The following is a 24,600-nucleotide window of genomic DNA, read 5'->3' on the forward strand; positions in this document are numbered from 1 at the left end:
GCTGTGCCTGGCTGTGTTAAATGAAATGTAACATTTTCCTGATTATAACACATCTTTACTCGCCAGTGTCTCTCAACCAAGGAAGGCAAAGATATTATTTAAAGAAACTATCAATTAACCCTGAAAAGAAGTGTTTAAACAACAATAAAAAAACTATGTCCAATAATAATGTCTGTGCATATTATTATCTCATTAGGGAGACCATGGCTTTAACATCTATTCCTTCCCCCATTAAAGCTGAATACGTATTAAATATGGGTTTGATGAGATGGTTAACTCAGAGAGATGAAATCTTAATGTCAAAAAGTTACTTCCAGCCAAAAAATAGAACCCAAATGTCCATCAGCTGATGAATGTATAAACAAAATGGACACCCAAAATGCATACAGTGAAATATTATTCAGCCATAAAAAGGAATGAAGTTCTGAGGCACACTACACCATAGATGAACCTTGAAAACATTGTGGTATGCAAAAGAAGCCAATCACAAAGGATTCATATGGTTCCATTTACATGAAAAGTCCAAAACAGGCAAATCTATCAGAAAGTAGATTAGTGGTTGCCTTAGACTTGGGGGTGAAGGGGTAGATGAATTGGACATGATGACTAAAGGAAATGGGGTTTCTTTCATTTGGGGGTAATAATATTCTAAAATTTATTGTGGTGATGATTGCACAACTCTGAATACAATAAAAGCCACTGAACTGCACTCAACTTTAAATGGGTGAGTTATATGCTAGTGAATTATTTCTCAGTAAAGTTTTTTATTTTTATTTTTTCTCATTAAAATTGTTTTAATAATATTTGAGCCTCCAGAAACACTGAGAATGAAAGTTTTTTTCAGGCTGATAATGCTAAAATCTACTATGATCTATTTAATACCTGAGAAACACATGTGTTAGAGAGGAGTCAAAATGTTTTTTAAGAAGTAAAACCTCAGAATAGTACTTTATTTTCACAGCCCGTTGTTACATACTGTAACTAAATATTAAAAAACAGTATCACATCTAATTCTCTTTTTAGCCTATCTATATAGAAGCAGTTTTGATAGTGCTTCTCATGCGTTTCCACCAAAGTAATCTTAACAGCTAAAAGTTGAAATCTTGGGGCGCCTGGGTGGCTCAGTCGGTTAAGCGTCCGACTTCGGCTCAGGTCATGATCTTGCGGTCCGTGGGTTCGGGCCCCACGTCAGGCTCTGTGCTGACAGCTCAGAGCCTAGAGCCTGTTTCAGATTCTGTGTCTCCCTCTTTCTCTGACCCTCCCCTGTTCATGCTCTCTCTCTGTCTCAAAAATAAATAAATGTGGGGCGCCTGGGTGGCGCAGTCGGTTAAGCGTCCGACTTCAGCCAGGTCACGATCTCGCGGTCCGTGAGTTCGAGCCCCGCGTCAGGCTCTGGGCTGATGGCTCGGAGCCTGGAGCCTGTTTCCGATTCTGTGTCTCCCTCTCTCTCTCTGCCCCTCCCCCGTTCATGCTCTGTCTCTCTCTGTCCCAAAAATAAATAAAAAAAAATAAAAAATAAAAAAAAACGTTGAAAAAAAAATAAATAAATGTTAGGGGCGCCTGGGTGGCGCAGTCGGTTAAGCGTCCGACTTCAGCCAGGTCACGATCTCGCGGTCCGTGAGTTCGAGCCCCGCGTCAGGCTCTGGGCTGATGGCTCAGAGCCTGGAGCCTGTTTCCGATTCTGTGTCTCCCTCTCTCTTTGCCCCTCCCCCGTTCATGCTCTGTCTCTCTCTGTCCCAAAAATAAATTTAAAAAAATAAATAAATAAATGTTAAAAAAAAATTTTTTTTAAAGTTGAAATCTTAATTTTGATGGCCCCCTCTTTTCACTATTTGGCAATATTCAAACAGGAATTTGGAGGTAACATATCATAATCAGAATTCAAGTGACAGAGGATAGCTCAGATTGGAAATGATGGGAATTTGACCCACAGACAGACCCACAGGTGTGTAGAATTTGGGAGTAAAACTAGAGTTGATTTTATGAGGCACAGGTCTGAAACAAACCGGTCTGTGGAGAGAAAAAAAACAGATAAACGTCAAGTACAAACAAACTCCATGTCGATTTCAAAATATAAGTCGTATCTTGCTTTTGGGTAGAGGGAGTCACCAATACAAAGCTATTCAAGTCCTTAAATTAGTCAGTAGGCTTAATACAATCCAATTTAAACGTCCAAGAGTGTGTGTGTGGTAGTTAAGTTGATTCTAAGTTTTATGCGGGACTAAACATATAGGAGTGTCTGGGAAATTAGTAAAGTTGTTTTTAGAGTCACCTCTGGGGCCCCTCGGTGGCTCGGTAGGTTGAGTGTGTGACTTGATCTCAGCTCAGGTCTTGATCTCAGGGTCATGAGTTCAAGCCACGTGTCAGGCTCTGCACTGGGCGTGAAGCCTACTTTAAAAAAAAAAAAAAAGTCACTTTGTCCTAGAAGACTTCCCCTCTGACGCCCCGTCCCCTAAATTTCTTCAACGCTGCTTTTATCAGCCCTGCATTTATAGGCAACATGGTGGGAAGGGATTGCCAGTTATCAATTACTGTGTAAGAAACCACTCCCAGGGGCGCCTGAGTGGCTCAGTAGGTTGAGCATCCACTGCGGTCGTGATCTCACGTTTCCTGAGACGGAGCCCCACATTGGGCTGTGCACTGATAGTGTGAGCCTGGTTGAGATTCTCTCTCTCTCCCCTTCTCTCTACCTGTCCCCCACTTGTGTTCGTGCTCTCCCTCTCTCGAAATAAATAAAAAACAAAAAACGTTAAAAAAAGAAAAAAGAAACCACTCCCAAAACCTAGTGACGTAAAACAGTATTTGTTCTCTCTCATAAATCTACAATTTGAGCATGGGTTAGCAGGGAAGGCTCATCTCTTTCCCATGGAGTCAAGATCAGTCACCATTTGGATGGATTACAATCCAAAATGCCTCACCCACATGGCTGACAAGCTGGTGCCGGGGGTAGAGGGGCCTTCTCTGTTTTTGTTTTTGTATCTCCTCATAGATTAAAGGCTGGGTTCTGAACGATATTTGTGAGCGAGAGCCAGGAGGAAGCTGTAGTCCCTTTTAACAGCATAGCTTTGGAAGGTAGATAGATAATATTTCTACTGTTGAGGGGGCCCCAAAGTCCTGAGCAGTTTCAAAAGAGCCGACATAGACTCCATCTCTTGATGGGGAGTGGTAAAGTTCTGGAAGTGGGTGGGACTGGAAAGTGTTATTTTCCTCATTTTTGGAAAATATAATTTGCCACAGGCATACTTGTCTGGTGTACCATTTAGAATATACCCACCTCCAAGCAACTGAAAAAAAAAAAAAACAATAACACCTAAATAGTGGCTTAAGGCACCACGCATTTGTCGTTTATTAAGGAGTCCAGAAGTCAGTAGTCCCAGGGTTGACTCAGTGGCTCGACAATGTCAATTTCCTCTTTCCCCTCCCACCCTACTCAGTACGTTGGCTTTTCATACCTGTGCTTATAGCCTCACAACTGCAAAAATCAGTATATATCCAGGTGTATATCCTTAACCCAACAGTGCCCAAAGCAGAAAGAGAGCAAAAAAGTTTATTTTGAAGTCCTGTACCTCTTACGTGGGAGGAAAAACTTTCTCATTAAACACTCAGCAAACATCCCATATCACGGACCAGATCAGGGTCATGTCCACCCCTGACCAATCACTGGTAAAAGGGAGAGAGAGTATTGATTCCCTTAAAGAAATCTGATGCATCCCCTGGGCCAGGAGAATCTCAGGCGAAATTCAAACTTCTAGAAGCAAAGATGGAAGCTGTGGAGTAGATGAGCAGCTGTGTGTGTGCCGCCTCGAGTTTTCCCACCACACTAAGTGTTCGTTCGTTCTTCTTGTGTGGTCTGTGCTGGACTGAGGGGATTCATAGGCAACAGTCACTCCGCCCTCAGAAAGTTTACAGTCTGGTTGAATTTACATAAATAATTGTAACTAAATTCCTGAGAGACCAGGTGTTTGTCAACAAGCCTTTATAACTGCAGGTTTGGTGCCAGATCCCATTGGGTCTTGTGGAGACAAAAATAAAGACCTAGCTCCTACCTTTAACGACCTCAGTCTTTGAGAAAAACTGTGAACTTACAATCACAGAGTGTTAAGTGCTAAATAAGGGTAAACCCTGGTTGCAATAGGAGCAGAGGAGAAACAAGGTAAAAGAGGAGAGGAGGCAAGAAAGGCTTTCAGAGACGATGGTTGAGTCGATTATAGGTGGAGTCAGGACTGGGCAAGAGGAAGTGTTTGGAAAAGACTGGGCGGGGGGCGGCGCATAAGCAAACGTTAGGAAGCAAGAGAAAAAGCTTAATGTCCGCAGGTAGCAACAAGCAATAAAAAACACTGGAGTATGAAGTGGGACATACAGTGAAGTCAGATGAGGCTGAAGATAAATAAGTTTAGGGAAAGATCCTCATCAACCTATCAGTCCATTCATTTACTAAATGATTATCTACACAGCACTAGGTACCAGCCACCCTCCAGCCTCGGTGCCTTTGCACTCTCTGCCTGGAACAGCACTCCCTAAATCTTCTCAGGCTTCAGCTCAATTAGTCCCTCAGAGACGTTTTCCCCACTTCCCTTACCTAAAACAGCCCCCACGTGGACACTTGGCTTTACATCACTGTTTTGCTTTCCTTCTAGCACTAATCACATTATGAGATTATCATCTTCGTCTGCTCAAGAGTTAACAGCCTGCCAGTTGCCACTGGAGTGTAAGCTCCTCGCGAGCAGGGCCCTGGCCCCTTTTCATCTTCTTCATCCGCAGACCTTCAGCATCCACAGACCTTCAGCATCCCCAGGGACCCGGCGCAACTCCGGCGACCCAAGCGCGCTTCACCAGGGACGTCCGCAGCTGAGCATGCGCAGAGGGCTTCTGGCGCGCGGCGCCCGGCCCCGCCCCGTCCGTCCCGCCCCCTCACGGGCTGGTTGGCCGTGGGATCTGAGTCCTCGCCAGCGGGTGCTCCCGCTCGCTCGCAGTTGCGCACGCCTCAGCGCGGTAACTGACGCGCCCCCCGGTTCTCCGGCCCGGCCCCGGGATGGCCCCCAAGCTCTCAGACTCCGTGGAGGGGCTCCGCGCCGCCGGCAACCAGAGCTTCCGCAACGGCCAGTTCGCCGAGGCCGCGGCGCTGTACAGCCGCGCGCTGCGGGAGCTGGAGGCGCAAGGTACGACCCTGGCCCCCGTTTCTCCGCCAGGCCTGCCTCCCCCCTCCGGTGTTTCCTCCCCCACGGCCCCGCGGCCGCCCAGACCTAGCTCGGCCCCCGACCCCCCCGGGGCCTGCGTTCTCAGCGGTCGTCTGGCTCACCAGGGCCACCCAGCACCCTTCCCGCCCGCTCCCTGCTCTGGCATCCTGCGAGAGACTTCCTTAGCTCTTTCTTCGCCTGCCCCCCACCCCCTTTTTTCCTAATGGTAATATGGTTTTGTTACTGGTTCTTTTTCACTTGCTGACATATCACAAACATATCTCCGTATTAATGGATGTTTGATCTCATGTTTTATTGCTGTAAAAAAAAAAAAAACCCACAACCTTAAATTTATCTTCGTAACCATTTTTAAGTGCAGGTAAGTTCACATTGTTGTGCAACAGATCGCTAGAACTTTTTCATCTGCGACACTGAAACTCTACGCATTGAACACTGTCATCTTCCTTTCCTCCCCCCCAGGCCTTGTTTTCCACCTTTCTACTTCGTGTATCCTTGGTTTTGATTAGATACTTCAAATGAGTGAAGTCCTATGGTATTTGTCTTTTGGGACTGGCTTATTTTGCTTAGCAGAATGGCCTCGAGGACGTTGCAATCGGTGTTGTAGCATGTGACAGAATTTCTTACTAACTTTTTAAGGCCATATAATTTCCATTGTGTGGATATTTCACATTTTCTTTATCCAGATGTAAACAAGGCCTGTCTGATCGTAATTAGGACTGCAAAGAAGACAAATACAGTGATGTGGTAAGGCAGGAGACTGGGGAGCTCCTTTAGAGTGGAAGGTCAAGGACAGCTTTGAAGCAGTGACATTTGAAGTGACGTCTGAATGATGAGAAGAAGCCAGGTGCACAAAGTTTTGGGTGCTGCGTGTTCCACGTGGAGGAACTGTTCATTCCAAGGGCCCCAGATGAATAAGCACGGTGTGTCCCAGGCGCCACAGCGTATAGTGAGCTGTGGAAGAACAGGAAGTGTTGAGGGCAGTTTGAGCGGCAGAGACTTACTGGCCTTATTTTACACAATAGTCTGCGGTAAGGAGTTTGGATTTTATTCCCCAATGGGAGGCTACTGGGAAGTTTTGCTTTAAATAGAGGTGTAGCATGAGCATCTGGGTGGCTCAGTCGGTTAAGCGTCCGACTTCAGCTCAGGTCATGATCTTGTGGTTCGTGAGTTCGAGACCCACATCGGGCCCTGTGCTGACAGCTCAGAGCCTGGAGCCTGCTTTGGAGTCTGTGTCTCCCTCTCTTTCTGCCCCTTCCCTGCTCGTTCTCTGTCTCTTTTTCTCTCTCAAAAATAAACATTTAAAAATAACTTTTAATAGAGGTATAGCATGTCCTTGTCCATTCTCCCAACCTCCAGCTCATGGGTGAGACACTTTGGAGAAGTGGTGAGCCTCATTCTACCAACCACAGCCCATTGCCCCAAACCTCTTCTCCAAAAGTGTCTTACCCGTGAGCCCTCATTTTCTGTAGGACCAATTTCCCTGTGTTTTCCTCCTCTCCCTTTCTTGGCTGGCATTGGTTGAGTGCTTTACTGTGTGCCAGACATTACAGACGTCAATTCTTTGATCTTCATACAAACCTGTGGATAAGATACTTTCTAGATGAGTCCAGAAGAATTACACAATAAAGACATGTCAGAGGCAGGAGTTGAATATGGGTCTGATTCACAAGTCCAAGTTTTGAGTCACTTTGCTAGACTTCTCCCCAAATCTTCTCCAAATTCCAGTCTTTCTTGTTTGAACTTTTGCAGTTTGAAGCCACTCGTTTGCCCACCTCTTATTCTTCTAGAACACTCCCTTTTTAGGCCCACCTCCTCATCTCAGCGTCACTTGATGAAGTCCCGGATGAATCTGCGAGACTGCTGTTTCTGCCTTTTTCTTTCATCCTACTCCAGCCAGCCTGGAAAAAAGCTGGTGCTTTTGGGTGGATTTATTCTGGATCCTTAGAAGGGCCTAGTGTCTGGATTTAGTAGGGGACCAGCGTTCGGTTCTGACCTTGCTGTTGATTGTCCAGATAATTTCTGGGCAAATCCCTGGATTTCTGTGAACAGTTTTGCGGCTCTTGAAAGGACAGCAGGGAGTAACCTAACAAAATGAACCCTTCCAGCAGGTCTGTGAAGTGGTGTCTTCATGTGATAGTCACGTGGGCACGTTCGATCGCGGGATTGAGTGGTGGGATTCTAGGTCCCAGCGCCCTTGCCACTGCCCCACTGCTGTTTCTGTGCGTTCCAGTGACTTGACATGCACTGCAAGTTGTGAGTAATTGTACTCTTCCCTTAAAGGCCAGGATATAGTTTACTTTTTTCTGTACTCTGCTGTCTCCCTCAGGGCCTGGCAAAATAAGGGCGGAAAAGTTATTATTTTATCAGGTTTGTCACCGTTGATGTTGAATGAAAGCTGTCATGCCTCAACATGGAAACATACTTAATGGAAAAAAAGCAAATTGCTGAAGGATAGACAATAGCGTGCCACTTGGGAAAAGCTTAGGAATGCAGCTGTAATGGCAGCAGGCACACAGGCATGCAGGAGGATGTCACATCCCAACCTCAGGACTGTGCTGAGCGCTGGGCGTCTGAGGAGGGAGCAAGAGAGAAGGATGAGGTTGAGTGGAGCTTTGGCCGTATCAAAAATTCAAAAGGCTGGAAACAACTATAACATGTGCTAAGTCCAGTGGTGGATGTCAAGTTCCTGTTACACTGTTTTCTTCTAGCTATTTCATAATTTTCAAAAGAGAGTTTGTTTCTAATTCTTTTGTGTATATACCCGGGATGGAATTACTGGATCAGCACTTGGTAGTTTTCAGGGTTTTTCGTGTGTTTTCCATTATGGTCTATGCTAGTGGGTATAAAGTAGTTGAAAAATTATTTTAAAAATGGAAGTTGGGGCGCCTGGGTGGCTCAGTCGGTTAAGCGTCCGACTTTGACACAGGGCATGATCTCACGGATTGTGAGTTCAAGCCTCGAGTCAGGTTTTGTGCTGACAGCACGGGCCTGGAGCCTGCTTCGGATTCTGTGTCTGTCTCTCTCCTTCCTTCTCTCTCTCTCTCTCTCTCTCTCTCTCTCTCTCTACCCCTCCCCTGCTCCTGTTCTGTGTGTGTGTGTGTGTGTGTGTGTGTGTGTGTCTCAAAAATAAACATATAAAAAAATGAAAGTCATTGTGGCCACACAATGAAAGACATAGGCTTCTGAGATTCCTGAGGATAAGGACTGCCTTTAGAGAAATGCCTGATAATTCTCCCTCTGGGCTTCTTGATCAGGCTTGTTGGTAGCTCGAATCCTTCCTTTGATTAAGTTCTGCTTAATCCTGCCACACCCAGAGGACTTTTCCCTGGCAAAGTCCTGTCTGATTTGACCAGGTGGAATTACTCTTGTCTTTTATGTCCCCACGACCCTTGTTCAGTCTATGTATCACATTTTTCTTTTCTTTTTTAGGAACGCTTTTATTGGGTTTACGTGATTTTTGTAATAAAATTCTCACACACACACGTGTAGTTACAGCATGGACTTCTCTGAGCAGAAGGCGGCTATTTCGTGTCTTGTCTCTTGGCTGGTCCCAAGTTCAGTGCTGGAGAAGAGGTTTGGGGCAACGGGCTGTGGTTGGTAGAATGAGGCTCACTCTCCTTGTGAGTGGCAGGAAGCCTCCCGTTCTGGCTCCACGTGAGAATGACAAACCCCAGCAGCCCATCAGACTGACAAGCCTGATCAGGACTCGTATGAAATACATCCCAGAGCCCCAGGGCATCCATTTCCCACCCTGTTAATCTCCTGTCTGCTTCCCCCTGGGCAGGTTCTTCGAACCCTGGAGAAGAAAGTATTCTCTACTCTAACCGTGCAGTGTGCCACTTAAAGGATGGCAAGTGCAAGGACTGCATCAAGGATTGCACTTTGTAAGTGGGCAGGGGTGACCTTGGGGCCTGGGGGTCTCAGGAGAGGAGGCTGGGTTTATCTGGCCTGTATTATTGTTTGGACCGATCCCACCAGTTACGGCCATGCCAGATAATTCAGAAGCAACCGCTAGGTCACTGAGGATAGGAGGCTCTACTTGGTCCTCATGGCCCCTGACTTAATGTCTTTGGAGTCTGCCGAAAAAGGAGTAGGGTGGGAAGTTAGAGGTGGGCCTTAAAGGCCTTTGAGGTTTGGGACCTGAGGGTGAGATTGAGCTGCAGACTGGTGACTGGCTTGCCCAGGATTTTTCTGCGGTGGATGTGTGTGGGAGCAAGGGAGGGAAAGAAAGAGGGATAGAGGTTAGTGAATGGTCTCAAAAGAAACTAAGAGGTATTCATCAGTGACCAGGGGTAAAGGATGTTAAACATTAAACAGTTTTTCATACTTCTTTCTTCTCCGAGCTAGTCTGACCCTGCCTTCTTTCCTCCTCACTGAACTAGCACATGGGACTTCATGTTCTCAGATCCTGTGTCCTGTGGTATTGCCTTAGATTCATGCCCTGGTGATAGGTGGGAGAGGAGGAGAGGTGAGCAGGCTCATGGAGCCTGTGCTAAGGTCATTTGTACCAGGCCCGTGCTAGGTTTCCTTCTGGGAGTGCTCATGACCACTCTGTGGGGTAAGTTTACCACCCTGCCCAGGCTAGCACTGGGTTGCAGGGGACCAAGACGGTAAAGTGACCTGCCTGGGGTCACGTGGTTGGTGGCAGAGGTAGAATTCCAACACCGCTCCCCATCTGACTCCAGAGCCTGTTTTCCCACCAGGTCAGCCTCCGTAGAAGCACATCGAAGAATGAGAACTACAAGGCACTTGTGCTTGACTTGGGGTGGGGTTGCAGGGTGGATTGCAACCATGAAAACTGACGGACGGGCACACAGATTTCACAGTACGAGTGGCCTTCTGTCCATCAGCCCTTCTCCACCTCAGTCCAAGTTCAAAAGTCCCTCCTCTAAGGTTTGACATTTTAGCAGTGTCTCTACCAGATGCGACCTCCTGTATACTGAATCCTGCACATGACCCTGCCTGGAAGGAGCTGCAGGGGAGCCCTGGTGACTCAGCAGCCACGTGACATTTGTGCCTCCTGCCCTAGAGCGCTGGCCCTGGTTCCCTTCAGCCTGAAGCCCCTGCTGCGGCGAGCGTCCGCCTACGAGGCTCTGGAGAAGTACCCCCTGGCCTATGTCGACTACAAGACCGCACTGCAGATTGATGACCGCGTGACGTCGGCCTTGGAAGGCATCAACAGGTGAGCCTGAGCCACCGCCCGCAGTCTCTCTGGGACTCCCTGTCCTCCGGATGCACTTGGGGCCACTGCTTTGGGCATCTCCTGGGGGTCCCTTTGGGCTTAGAAACTCCTAATGAGCACGTGGGGAAAGCGCAGAAGGACAGTCAGCTGTCATGTTTAGCAGGTGTGTTCGGGGTCAGACTTAGAGGACTGGTGGATTGTTGCCTAGCTGCTCCGGGTCATTCACGCTGTAACCACTTACTGAGCTCTGTTGGAAGGATTGTGCCAGGTTCGGAGGGGAAGACCGCAGTAACAACCAGGTACAGATCCCACTTGCTCCGCAGACCTACCTAGAGCAGGGAAAGTAAGACAGGGGCACAGGCAGCCGCAGCACAAGGTGACGGGTGGTGTTCTCGGGGATGGTTCTGTATGTTGTACTGTGACCCCTTCAGGTGGTCCGTCGGGCAGCACTGCTTTCTGGGCTTCTGAGTGGTTGTACCGCACGGATACCCTCATTTGTGTGACTGAGCATGTTTCCCCTCTTTGCACGGGCTGCTAGAAAGCCGAACATGACGCCGTAGCAAACCCTTCACAGGACTTCGTGGTATGTGTTTAGTGCGTCATTTTTAGCTTCACTCGTTTTCTCTCTGCCTCCTTGTAGTTTCTGTCCTTCAACAGAATCTGCCACTCGTGTGCCCGTCTTTGCCCTGGGGCCTGGGCTGATGCCTGACACATAGCTCTTGCTGCCGTAATGGAGCCCCCAGTCTCATGGGAAACCCCAGTAGTAGCCAAGTGCACCCGTGTATGTCGAGTGCTGTGGTAGGCGGCGGCCCAGGGGGCTGTAGGGGCAGAAAGGGGCACCTGACCAGCCAGGGGGAGGGAGGAGACTGGTCAGGACTTTCCAGAGGAGGCGAGCCGTGGCTGAGAAATGAATAGAAATCCGGGATCGGGGCAGCCACGAGGCCGCCTGCGCAGGGTGAGCGAGGATGATGGATTCCAGGAATTGCGAGAAGTCCCATTTTGCTTGGCGCTGCTGGTGAGGAGCTCAGCTCGGGCGGGTGAGGTGAGACCAGATCACACGGGGCCTGGCACTCAGGGGCCTGGACCTAATCCAGGCATGGTGAGGCTTTGTGAAAGGGGCTTTAACAGGGGGACAGCGGGAGCAGATTTGAGAGAAAAGCTGACTAGCTTCCGTGCTGAGGGATGACACGAAGGAGAGCAGGGTAGGAAGGGCCCAGCAGTAACTCAGAAGAGACGGTAGGGATAGTGGTGGAAGGAGGACAGTGGGACCAGTTCTGGGGACATTTGGGTAGTAGTTCGGTGAGATTTGGTGTTAGGAGGGTGGTGAGAGGGAAGAATAGAAGAGACATCCCGGAGGCTGACAGGTTGCGTTGGAGGGGACCCGAGACGGGAGATGTAAGGACAGTGGTTGGGTAGTTCCATGGGTTTGGGGGCAAAGGAGAAGAATACAGGGCAGACATTTGGATTCAGAGGTCATCGGCGTCGAGGTGGATTGAGGTTGTGGGAGAGAAGACGACCCCCACGGCAAGTGAGCTGGTGGGAGAGGATGGAGCTTTGAAAATCGCAACATTTGAGGGACTTCCAGGAGAACAGCAGCTGGAGGGTAGGAGGGAACTTGGAGCATTTCGGGAGAAAGTGTTTCCAGAAGGACGAAGACATCCTTCCTGTCGGGTGTGGCAGGGAGCTTACGCGGACTTCTGGGTTTAAGAATGAAGTCACTGGTGGATGTGACAGCAGCAGTTCAAGAGGTCTGGCTGAGGAGAGGCAGAGGAGTCCGGCTGTGCAGTCAAGTGGGGCCTCCAGGCGGCCCTCCGGGCACGGAGAAAGGTTGAAGCTGTAGAAGAGGTGCTGGCCGTGGTTGCTGCTAGAGGCAGGGAGAGGGGAGGCCCGGAGCTTTGGTGGAGAGGTTGGCCTCGTCACTTCTTCCTTTGTGACGGGAGAGAAATGGGAAGGATCGGGTGACCTTGCACATTTTCAGGATGGGGACGTTTGCCCCGAAGAAGGAGGAGGGTGAGGGAGCCGGGCCGAGGAGGGTGGAGGTTTGAAACAGCCGTGCCAATCGGAGTCCAAGGACATGAGTTTGCAGTGATGCCGGCCTGTGACGCTTTCATTCTAGTCACGCTGCCTCTAGGAGGCAGTCGTAGGAGCCGAAAAAGCACGCAGTTGGCTCTGTTCGCTGGTTGAGCACATACAAGATGGACGAGGTCCCCGAGCAGCATTTGAAGCAAGTTAGCTGGGCCAGAAGGGGGAGATGGGGAACGGGAGGTGGAAGAGATTGTTCTGGGTAGAGGGAAGAGCATGTGCAAAGCCTGGAACATAGGGATCAAGAGGGAACGTGGCACACGGTAAAAGCGGAGAGGCGGGAAGGGACCAGGTGTCAGGCCCCGTCAGCCCAGGGAAGCGGGAACCACTGAAGGGTTTTAAAATGAGAGAATGACAGAAGATTTCACTTTTTAAAAATCCAATGTCAGGTGCTTGCGTGGCCTTGTCATAGATCCATTAGGAAGATGTAAAACATTTCCTTTCTTGGGGCATGTGTGGTCCTCTGGGGATAAGGTGGAGTACGCTTCACGAGCAGCGGTCACCACTTTGAAGTTAATGTAGATGAGTAATGTCATGGCAGCAGGGGGTACTGTCGTGTGCAGACTTCTGTCCCTTTCCCACTGTGTGTTAGAAGGCCAGAAAGGGATGGTGGCTCTCGTACACCCGCTTTGGATTTATGAGAGGGGGAATATCTTCCGGACCCAGCCGGAAACCTCCCTGTAATTCTGTCTGCCTTTCCAGGATGAGCAGAGCTCTCATGGACTCACTTGGGCCCGAGTGGCGCCTGAAGCTGCCCTTGACCCCCTTGGTGCCTGTTTCGGCTCAGAAGAGGTGGGAGTCCTTGCCCTCCGAATGCCTCAGAGAAAGAGCTAAAAGCAAATTCAGAGAAACCACAACGGCAAAGAGCAGAGGTAGGTTGTGACTTCCTACCCGGAGTGGCATAGTCTCCCCGTAGCCACTTTCTCTAGAGTAATCCTATAAAAATCGGCCTTGGTTAAGCTGCGCTATAAAAAGTATCTAAAAGAAAAAATACAAAACGAAAAGTCCTAACCTCTTAGAGACTGAGGTGATGAGAAAGCCCACCCACCGCCGTACGGGTGAAGCGATAGAAGACGCCTGGAACTCCCAGCCTGGTGCGTCGGTGTACGTACGGCATTAGTTCCTCTGGCGGCGCTGGGGATGGATCGTCCAGGCTGTTTTGGTAGCAAGAGCAGAAGACTCAACGTGGTGAAAACAACAAAGACAATGTACTGGCTCGTGAAACTGAGAAGTTCAGAGTTCAGGTTCAGGCAGGGTTTGCTCCAGCCGCTCACAACATTCTCAGACTCTGAGTCCATTCCTCCGTGCTCTCTCCGCTCTCTCCTCTAGTGTGTTGGCTTTGTCTTGGGGCAGTCTTCCCTCCTAGTAGTGAAGCGGCTGTAGCAGCTCCTGGCCTCATGTCCATATGCCGTGCCTCATGGCTCAGAGGAGGAGAAGAAGGTCGGTTTCTTCTTCCAATAGCCCCCTAAGAAGGAGAGTTTCTTTCCTTTAAATCCCTAGGTCACATGTTTTCTCAACGATTCCGGCCCATTTGGTCGCAGGCTATTGTCTGAATTAGTCACCGTGACCAGGGGCTGAGATTTTGTGATGAGCTCCACCGTAAGCCATCTGTCCCAGCTTCTTAACTAGAAGGTGATGCTTCCCCAAGAACGAACACACACCCACACGCGTGCAAGGAGTCCCTGGAGGATGAATAAGAGAAGGGAGATGAAAGTCAGGTAACCCAAAGACAGGAGACTGAGTAAGAGGCCATTTTTGAGGCACAGGCTCACCAGTGCTCCAGGGGCCTCAGGTGGGCCCAGCAAGCTAGGTGGTGAGGGGAGGAGGTGCAGCAGGTGTGCGGGCTGGAGCCCAGCCATGGGTGTCAGGGGAGGGCAGAGTTAACTCCCCTTCCCAGGAGGGAACCTATCTGACCATGGGTAGCACTCACTCTGGTTTGTGGAAACCTGCTAAGTGTCCCCCGTTCTTCTCCGGAATGAAAATGTGGGGTGCTGATGAACTAGATGGCTTCAGGGCACCTACCATTAATTTCCTTCTTTCAGAGCCACTGAGCCGTATGTTTTGCAGGTGCTGTGCTAGGCAGTGTGACATAGAGAAGGCAGGCAGTCTCGGCCCTCAGGCAGCTCTCAGTCTGATGAGACTGGGACACATAAACAGCATTTTAAAATACAGGAGGAAAGGGGTGCCTGGCTGGCTCAGTCTGTGGAGCACATGACTCTTGATCTCAGGGTTGTAGGTTCAAGCCCCACATTGGCGGTAGAGCCTGCTTAAAAAAAAAGAAAATATAGGAGGAAGAATAAGTGCTTTAGAGTCTTTAGTATCTGGGGAGTTCAAAACGTGAACTAACGTGTGCACTGAGGGGTTTGGGGAATGGCTTCTGGGGGAGGTGTCAGAGAACGTGAGAGAATGCAGCCTGTGGGCATCGCGGGTGAACAGTGGGAATCCGCGTGCCTGCAGCGAGCTGTGTCGCAGAGCCGAGGTCAGGCTGAAGACGTGTGTACGCGGCAGCCCGTTGGCTCTGCTTCTAGAGAACCTCATGCATGTGCGCAGAGGAGACGTGTACAAGAATGTTTGCAGCAGCAAAAAACACAACTGGAAAACAACCCAAATCTGTAAATAGAACAGATAAATCAGTTGTACCACAGCAGTGAGAGTGAATGAACTCCAGGCATCCATATCAACACAGGTGAATCTCAGGATCACGTTGGTGAGGGGAGAAGGCAAAACCAGATCAGAGAAGCATAGTTAGAATCGTTTATTCTTTTATACGAAGTTTAAAAACAAAACAAACAGCAAATGGTTTATAGAAACTGTTGTATATAGTTAAGCTACCAAGAAAAAAGCGGGGGAAGGGAGCACAGGATTGGCGATAATGGTTTCCTCCAGGAGTGGATTGATTTGGGGAGGGGGCCCCACAGGGCTTTAAAGGTCTTAGTGAATGTTCTGTTTCTTAAGGTGAGGGATAAGTTCAAGGGTGTTAGTTCAGTTCCTAAAACCTTACCCGTGCCATACATACCCAGTATTTTATAAAGGTAGTTTTTAAAAATTACAAAAACAGGTGAAATGGGAGTGAGGTCTGGAACGACAATGTGGGGCTGCTCAGTGAAGGGCAGGAAAGCCAAGTGAGCAGCTTGCATTTCACCTTGTCTCCCTGTCAGGGCGGGGGTGGGGAAGCTGCACGCACTTCGTGAGGGAGGGTACAGGCCCGGGCCAAAGCCACCGTGAAGACTGGCGGGCTCTTCTGCCCTTTTCTGAAGCCTGGGGGCTATACCCTTTTTTTCTCAGATGCTTGCTTATTTAAATCTCATTTACTTACTCTCCTGCTTTAAGTTTATAGGATGTTCTGCATGCTCAGATTTCATCCTAAACTAGCCACGTGTGGGGCAGGTAGTGCCCCGGTGGATGGAGAGACTAAGGTCCAGAAGACTTGGGCCCCACGAGATCCCCAGCTCCTAAGTGGCAGCACCGGGACTAGAACCCGAGTTCTGTCTATTCTTATGTGCATGTCTAAGTATGTTTGTATGGGAGTCCCCAACCTCCTATGACTGAAAAATTGTTTAATTTCCCAGAAGCCACATGGGGGACTCCTTCATCAGGGAGGCTGCTTTAGGGCAGCGCAGGGATCTTGGCGGGGGGGGGGGGGGGGGGGGGGGGGGGGGGTGGCAGATGACTTGGAAGAGACGGGGCCGGCGAGGCCTCGTGGGTCTCGCTTGGGCACCCGCTCCATGGCTTTTTCCTCTTCTGAATTTGTATCTAGTGCCTTCTGCTGGGGATGTGGAGAGAGCCAGAGTTCTGAAGGAAGAAGGCAATGAGCTTGTAAAGAAGGGAAACCATAAGAAAGCTATTGAGAAGTACAGTGAAAGCCTCTCATTCAGTGACGTGGAGTCCGCCACATACAGCAACAGGTATCTTCCATGTAGCTGCTGGCCCGGGGGATTTTAGGACATTGGATACTGTTCCAGAGTCTTCTCTCGGACTCGGGTGGGCTCTTCATTCCTAGCGTTTTGGTCAGCATGTTGTAGCTCCAAACCTACCTTCACATGGGTTTTGGTCATCGTGAGGCAGGTGTTGCCCGTGGCATCTGCTACCTTAGAGGAATAGAAAGCGTGGTGCCAGTGTGGAGCCTGGGCTTTGTCGGGCCTTCTCCCCCTCAGATTTGATTTTCCTGAACCACCCAAATAAGCACACTCCGAAAGTAAAAGCCTCAATACATGTCTGTCCGCCTTCCCCCTTCCCCCTAGCCCCACGGCTTCTCTAAGCCCCTCTGGTTAGAAGTGTTGGCACTGTCCCAGCCCTAGGGCACGACCCAGGCCGTGGACTAATGGTCACCTGGCCCAGGAGCAAGAGAGAAGGTCTTGCCTGAAGGGTTTGACCTGTGGGTGGCGCCGTTGAGCGCTCTGCACCATGAACTGCTATCTGTGGCTGGTGCTTCTTTCCACCCACAGTGAGGACACCATCCCTTTTATTGTGTGGGAGTCACTGCTTTGCAGCACACTCCCGACGTATTGGTAGGTGGTCTTCCCCTGTAAAGTCAAGAAATCGGAGGCTCAGAGCAGAAAGGGCTTTACCTCAGCTCACCCAGCCATTAAATGGTGGAGACAAAATTGGAACCTGGCTCCAGTGAGATCTTTCTATTAGTTTTACTGTCAGAAGTTGAAATATTCAGCAAGGGACCATGTCTGATCCAATCATTTGTCATAAAAGGTTTACGATAAAATGTTGGGAATCTGTTTCTCCTCTCCTGCTCACATACACATGTTACTCTTGTTCAAAAACCTTGGGTCAGGGTACCTGGGTGGCTCAATCGGTTAAGCATCTGACTCTTGGTTTTGGCTCAGGTCATGATCTCACGGTTTGTAAGTTTGAGCCCCAAATTGGGCTCTGTGCTGACAGTGCAGAGCCTGCTTGAGAATCTTTCTCTCTCTCTCTCTCTGCCCCTCCCCTGCTCACCTCTCTCCCTCTCTCAAAAATCAACATTTAAAAAAATAAAAAAAACCTTGGCTTTACTGTAGTGTCTCCATTCCCTATGCAAAATTCTTGGGATAAAAGGCATTCCAGGTTTGAGTCAGGTGACACGGTCCGTATCCCGAATCACATAATGCTCGCACAGAGTCTGGGGCAGCTTGCTGAAACTCGCTGTTAACATTTCTGCCGTGAAACATAGCAGAATTCCACTTGTCACGGGGCGGTGTTAAAGAACGACCAAGTAGCCTCACGTCCGTGCAGGTCAGGTGTCGGTGTCAAATGAGGTGAAAAGAGAACTTACAAAAGAGTGGATTTGGGGCTTTGGCCCTGTGGTTTTACTGGCTGATTGGACCAGGAGTGCCTGGTGCCTCAGCCTGCCCGGCTAACCTGGAAGAAAGGGCTGCTGCCTACTGTTCTGTGTTGACGCAGTGGCAGCTTGATTCCTCTATCTCTGGGCCTGCCTGACTCGCTGACCTCATCCTGCTAGAGACTCCTGCCAGCCTGTTTTCCTGGAGTTTTACCACTTTGGGGACAATGTTTTGTTTTGTTTAAATACAGTTTTCATGCAAATGTGTCCATGCCACACTGTTTCAATTATTACTGCTTTATAATATCTTGTAGAGCTAGTCTTTTCCTTATTCTTCTTACTCAGAGCATCACTGACTGTTTTCCCAGGTTCGTTCTGGCTAAACCTTAGGATCATCTTGACAGACTCCAGAAAGTATCTTGGTGCGCTTTTGGTTATGGTTACATTGAATTTATAAATTTAATTTAGAGGTGCCTGGGCGGCTTAGTTGGTTAAGCGTCTGACTCTTGATTTTGCCTCAGGCCATGATCTCCTGGTTCGTGGGTTCAAGCCCTGCCTTTGGCTCTGCACTGTTAGTGCAGAGCCTGCTTGGGATATTCTCTCTCTCTCTCTGTCTCTCAAAAATAAACAAACTTAAGGAATTTTTAACTTACAGGACTGTGGGACACCTGAGTGGCTCAGTTGGTTAAACGTCCAACTGTTGATTTCAGCTCAGTCATGATCCAATGGTTGTGGGATCGAGCCTCACGTCGGGCTCCGTGCTGACATCGTGAAGCCTGCATGGGATTCTCTCTCTCCCTGTCGGCCCCTCTCCCGCTCACGCTTTCTCTCTCAAATAAAAATTTAGAGGACTGATAACTTTATATTTTATATTTATGAATTTTCCATCCACTGAGACTGAAATTATACCTCATCCCAGATGCTTTTTTTTTTTTTTTTTTTTTTTTTGAGAGAGAGCGCATAAGTGAACAAGAAACAGAAGTGGGGCTCCCCCAAGGCAGGGCTTGAACTCATGAACCGTGAGATCATGACCTGAGCCAAAGTCAGACACTTAACTGACTGAGCCACCCAGCCACCCCCCAGATGCCATTTTAATGCTCTACCATGCCCTTTCCTCTCTGCTGGTCAGTCCCCAAACCTACCTGATTTAGAGGGGAGAGAACATAGGACTCCTTCAGTGGGAAGAATGACAAAGAATTTGTGCCTGCTTTTATTAACAACAACAAAAAATTTTTTTAATGTTTATTTTTGAAGAGAGATAGACAGCGTGCGAGCTGGGAAGGGGCAGAGAGAGAGAGGGAGACACAGAATGTGAAGCAGGCTCCAGGCTCTGAGCTGTCAGCACAGAGCCCGACGTGGGGCTCGAACACGCAAACCATGAGATCATGACCTGAACCGAAGTCAGATGCTTAACTGACTGAGCCATCTAAGCACCCCTGTTGTGCCGGCTTTTAAATTGGGATGCTGGGGGGCACGGAGGTCTGGCTGTCTCTGCCAGCGGAGCATGGAGCTCTGGCTCTCGATTTCATATGTTCAGGTTCCATTGCTGGGCACAGAGGTTACTTTAAAAAAAATTGATGCAAGGGGGAGCTTTTTCTAATTTATAAATCCATGCAGTCTCAGTAAAAACGTTAGAGTTTTTTTAGTTCACGATAATGATTCTGAAGTTTGTCAGGAAAAAATGAGAATAGCAGCCTATGAGAATTTAGCATATGATAAAGTGTAGGGAAAAGAGGGATTTTCCAATGAGTAGTGTTGGGTTGACTGGATAGGAGTTAAAAATAAGCCTGAATCCCTACCTCACTCCTTATTAAAATAAATCCTAAGTGGACCACGGTTTCAAATGTAGAAATTAAAAATTATGTTCTAGAAGAATGCGTGGGTTAATTATTTTGCAGTGTGGAATGTATTATAGAGCTAGGGAATGGGGAGGTGGGGACCACAGAGGTCATTAAAGGTAAATTTTATTTCATAAGGTTAAAAAGTCTTATGTAAAGACACAGAGCTTTGCCCATATTTAAAGCAACTACGTTAAAATAGTGAGACACTGTTTTCTTCCAATATTAATAAGTTAAAGGTTGAGACCCAGGATTAGTTCACTTACAGGAAAATAGGCTCTATCAATAACTGGTTGTACGAGAGCAGCTCTTTTGGAGAACATTTTGGCAGTAAGAGTCAAGATTTTCAATGCGTGTATCCGTTGACCCATCTGTCCCTCGGGATAGGCGCTAAGCTTTATGCACAAGGATGCTCATGGCAGCACCTTGTGTCTACAAACTGGAAGAAATGAAAAAGATCTGTAGTTAAGGAATTGGTAAAATAAGTTATGGTTCATCCAACTAAGCAAATACTCTATTCTCACTGAAAATAGCAAATGAGTTCCAGGACACCTGTTTTTCATGACCGTCCTTGGGGAAAATAATTGAAAATGGATGAAGATATACATACTTCTTTCCCCGTAGGTGTAGAGCGTCTTGTATGATGTATGCAACTGTTTTTTCCCACGACTGTGAAAATTTTCACAATATCAGTTGAAAGAACTGGACACTGGACACCCGCGTACCTACCGTCAATTCCTCCTTAACGTTTTGTCACATTTGCTTTATCGCTGTTTAGCTATCGATTGTTCTTAGTTTAGGCGCATTTCAGGGTGAGCTGGAGGCATCTTTACTTCTCACTGCTAACACGTCCGCATGCAGTCCAGTATTTGTTTAAGGTAGATGACTTTTTAGTCCATCAAGGGGGAGGTTTCAGGATCCTTTTCTTGATGTGAAAAGAGCACAGGATGGGAGCGTGAAGTAGACCAAGTGATGACTGGATGTGGTTAGGGGGTAGAGACCTGCACACCAGGCTCCCGTCCGGAGACTCTGCCTTACGCTGGCACTGGTGCGTGCACGGGGCCTTTGGCCCCTCCGGGCCGAGCCGGTGGTTTGCTTCGAGGGTGAGGAAGCTAAAAAGTATGCAGCACAGAGCAGGTGTTCGGCGAGTCCGAGTCCGAGGTCAGCCCTCAAACCTCCTTGTGGCTGGTGGGTGGCCTCCAAACAGTGATTGAAACCTCCAAACGGTCTTTCCCCATCAGAGCGCTCTGCCATTTGGTTCTGAAGCAGTACAAGGAAGCAGTGAAGGATTGCACAGAAGCCCTCAGGCTGGATGGAAGGAACGTGAAGGCGTTCTACAGACGAGCTCAAGCCTACAAGGCACTCAAGGTAAGAAGACCCTGACTGAAAGGCACCGTCAGAAACGTCCGTGCTGGTGGCGGTCCTCCCAGAGCAGGGCGAGGTGGTGCCACGTCCCTTCTCCAGGGGCCCCCACGTGGCTCAGGGCAGGCCTGCCGTCTCCACTTCATCTCGCCTCCATCAGGGCCACATCCTCACCCCCTGCTCTCTTCTCTCAGGACTATAAATCCAGCTTTGAAGACATCAGTTGTCTCCTGCAACTTGAGCCCAGGAATGGCCCTGCCCAGAAGTTGCAGCAGGAAGTTAACCAGAGCTTAAACTAAACACCCAGAAGGGCAGCGGGAAACCTCTGCCTGAGCTCCCTCCTCCGTGCCTGCTCCTGGGACCTCACCTGCCCCAGAGTGAGCTCTGAAGCAACTCAGAGGTGATGGCTTCCCACCTTGTAAGAGGCTTGGCTCGTTCAAATTAAGTCCAGTGTAGTAAAAAACCAAAAACGATGTTTTGCTGGAATGGTCCCCACTAGAGCCCTATTGTCCCCCCTCCACCCACCCAGACAGCTAGCAGGACGGCAGAAATAGGTCCTCCTCGGCAGAGCACTTGGCTCTGTCCCCGCCCCAAGCATACTACCGACCGCTGCCCTTGTAGCTTCTTCACCAGACCCATCTCACTGTGGTTCATCTGAGCAAACTGAGCTCCGGGGTGGGGGCGGGTGAGGGATAAACCAGAAGACCCCGGCCCACCTACACCCAAAGCAGCCTGTTGAGCTGGTTCTCCAGGGCTGCCATGCCCACCCCGTCCTTGGCAGAGTCCCTGTGTTCTGAGCCCCAGTGCCTTTTGGCTGGGCCCTCCTCTGGTGGGGATGCGGAATCCTGACCGGGGGGTGGCTTTGCCTGTGGCTCTGTGCTGCTGCACCTGCACGGAGGTGCCTGAGGTGTTTGAAGAGTCCAGGGGTGAGGGCACTTCCAAAGGTTGTCCTTTCCAAGAGAGAAAGCCCTTCTTGAAGTCAGTGTTCTTCCAGTTTGGGCAGAGACTTCCTTTTGACCTCAACAGTGGCCCCCTCCAAGCTTCTTGGTTCTTTGTAATACGAACTTAATTTGAACCAGACTGATGTCGAACTGTGTACTTGAGCTCTTGCATTAAACATCTTTCCTGTACAAGAAAGGTGTGCTGTGCTTATGTTTGTGCTTTTTCTGCTCTGTGCTTTGAACTTTGCAATAATAAAAGCCACTGCCTGCTCAGCACTCATCCACTCACTGAACACACTTCCTGGAGCATCCGCATGGGCCAGGCTCTGTGTATAGTGCTGGTGAAATCATAGTCAATAGACATGGTCCCTGCTCTCAGAGGGCTGAGGCTCTAGTGGAACAGCAAGAAGGTAATCAGATAATCCCAGGAACAAACGGCAGCCAGATTGAGCGTTGTAGACAAGCCGCCACACGATGCTTTCCCTGCCTCACGGGGGGGGTTGGACCCTGTGGAGGGAAAGGGGTCCCTGAGGAAGTAGAGCTCGAATTGAGTTCTAATGTGGGAGTTTAACTGGTAAAGAAGGCAGAAAAACAATCCAAGCAGACGAAACAGACATTTGTAAAGGCCCTAGGTAGGAGGACAGGGTGAGGACCAGGACAGAAAGTACCCCTCGAGTTCACAAAACGTGGTGTGGATGAGGCTGGAGGGCGCTTTAGGATTGGTCCAGAACTAAGGGCTGCTACCCTTTCCTGGGCTGTGTCCCAATTAAATTGTTTTCCCCTTAAGCAGAAATCTGAGGACTCTAAAGACAGGGTTTTCATTGTCCCTTTGCTCCCTGTCACATAGCGTGTTGAGCACCACTCAGCTGTTAGCACACTGATTCTGACCTTTTGGAAGGATGAGATGCTTTCCTGTGTGAGCAGCCACAGACCTCTGAGCTAAGCAGATTTCAGGGTCTGGACAGACTCCGTGGGCATGGCCAAGGGACTAAAGTGGGGAGCTGGACCCCTATTATTGCCCCCCGCCTTTTTTTGAGAGAATACAACGCTTTATTATATTTATCACACTTAAGTGTTTTTTAATCATTTATCTGTTGCTGGACATTTTGGTTGTTCCTAATTTTTCACTATTATAAATAACTGCAGGGAACACCTTACATACAAATGTTCCTTTTTTAGTATTTCCTAGGAAATTTTTTTTTAACATTTATTTTTGAGAGAGCACGAGCAGGGGAGAAGCAGAGAGGGAGACACAGAATCCCAAGCAGGCTCCAGGCTCCAAGCTGTCAGCACAGAGCCCGATGCGGGGCTCGAACTCAACAAACTGAGATCATGACTTGAACTGAAGTTGGACACTTAACCAACTGAGCCACCCAGGCTCCCCTCCTAGAAGTTTTCTGAAGTATTTGAATAGTTTCATGTGTATTTGTCATATTGTGACGCTGGTATATTGTCCTCCAACTGTCATACCACTTTATATCCCACAAAGATAATAGCAGCTGTCAGGACCCTTGGTTTCTTCCCTTTATGGTCATTTCTCCTTTTTATTTCCACATTTCCCATGTTTTAGATCTCTGTGCTACTTTCTGGGTGTCTTCTCTAAATTTATCATCTATCATTCTTTTTTTACCCATGTGTAATCAACTGTTTGACCCAGACATTGAGTTTATTTCTGTGACTACTTTTTTTGCTTCCTAGAAGTTTTAGTTATTTTTAAATCTGGTTTTTCTTCCTGTGATATCTAGTCTTAACAAATGTTTTTCCTTTATGTGTTTGAATATTATAAATGTCTTTAAGGTATTTTTTAGATCAATTATCTTGAGCTCCTTGGGTATGATTTTTTTTTTTTTAATGTTTATTTTTGAGAGAGAGTGTCTGTGCACAAGCAGGGGAGGGGCAGAGAGAGAGGGAGACACAGAATCCGAAGCAGGCTCCAGGCTCCGAGCTGTCAGCACAGAGCCCGACGTGGGGCTCAAACTCACAGACCTCGAGATCGTGACCTGAGCCGAAGTCGGACGCTCAACCGACTGAGCCACCTCTTAGGCAGGCACGACTCTTACCTGATTTGAGGCAGGGTTAGTGGTGCCATCCATTCACAACTGACTTTTTCTTCTTGAAGTCTAAAAGGCAGGCATCTTGATTTACTAAGGAAAACATAGAAGGTAAAACCAGGACCCGGGAAGGGATCCTAAAGCAATTCTACATGGGTTCTTCTCTGATGGTGTTACAGAGCCCTCAGCCAGCCAGCCCAGAGCCTACAAGTAGTTGCTGCTTCCGGGGTGTATACCTGCATTGCGGGGTACTCAAGCCCGGGGTCCAGAAACCTCCGTGTACGTCACATGTGGGCACCTGTAGCTTTAGCTCCTTCTCTCGGTGCCGTGTGAGGACAACCATTCAGTCCCGCACTGAGCCACTGCCTGGTGGGCGTCTGCTCCTCTGGGGCCGTTCCAGACGGTCCTGCTCAGTTCCTGGCGACCTTGGTCTGGCGCACACACAGCTTCTCCCATAACTCTTTGGGCTTCTGTTCCTTCGAGCCACATCCCCAACCCAGTCAAGTCCACCCTTGGCTCTGGCCCACCTCCCTCAGACACAAGAAGGCCTCCTGGGAGACAAGACGGTTTGCAGCACTTTTAATGCACAAAAGGAAAGGGTGACAGGCTGGCGGGGGGGGGGGGGGGCCGGCCTTCATTCCACATACAGAGCTCAAGTACAGATACAGCCTGAG

The 24,600-nt window shown here is 48.9% G+C and overlaps 1 protein-coding gene across 1 annotated transcript; it reads left to right on the forward strand.

The window, feature by feature from the left end:
- The first annotated feature begins 4,931 nt into the window (after positions 1-4,931).
- On the forward strand, positions 4,932-22,067 carry TOMM34 (translocase of outer mitochondrial membrane 34). The gene is made up of 7 exons (XM_049650714.1): positions 4,932-5,159; positions 8,983-9,082; positions 10,228-10,380; positions 13,165-13,334; positions 16,220-16,367; positions 20,814-20,940; positions 21,129-22,067. The coding sequence occupies exons 1-7, from the start codon at positions 5,033-5,035 to the stop codon at positions 21,231-21,233; spliced, it is 930 nt and encodes a 309-aa protein (XP_049506671.1). The 5' UTR covers positions 4,932-5,032; the 3' UTR covers positions 21,234-22,067.
- The last annotated feature ends 2,533 nt before the right edge of the window (positions 22,068-24,600 follow it).

This window comes from Panthera uncia (genome assembly GCF_023721935.1).
Source record: "Panthera uncia isolate 11264 chromosome A3 unlocalized genomic scaffold, Puncia_PCG_1.0 HiC_scaffold_11, whole genome shotgun sequence".
NCBI classification, from domain to species: Eukaryota; Metazoa; Chordata; class Mammalia; order Carnivora; family Felidae; genus Panthera; species Panthera uncia.

Coding starts and splice junctions, on each gene's coding strand:
- TOMM34 (XM_049650714.1), top strand. CDS start 5,033: ATGGCCCCCAAGCTCTCAGACTCCGTGGAGGGGCTCCGCGCCGCCGGC. Junction 5,160..8,982: donor GCGGGAGCTGGAGGCGCAAG/GTACGACCCTGG, acceptor CCCCCTGGGCAG/GTTCTTCGAACCCTGGAGAA. Junction 10,381..13,164: donor GCCTTGGAAGGCATCAACAG/GTGAGCCTGAGC, acceptor CTGCCTTTCCAG/GATGAGCAGAGCTCTCATGG.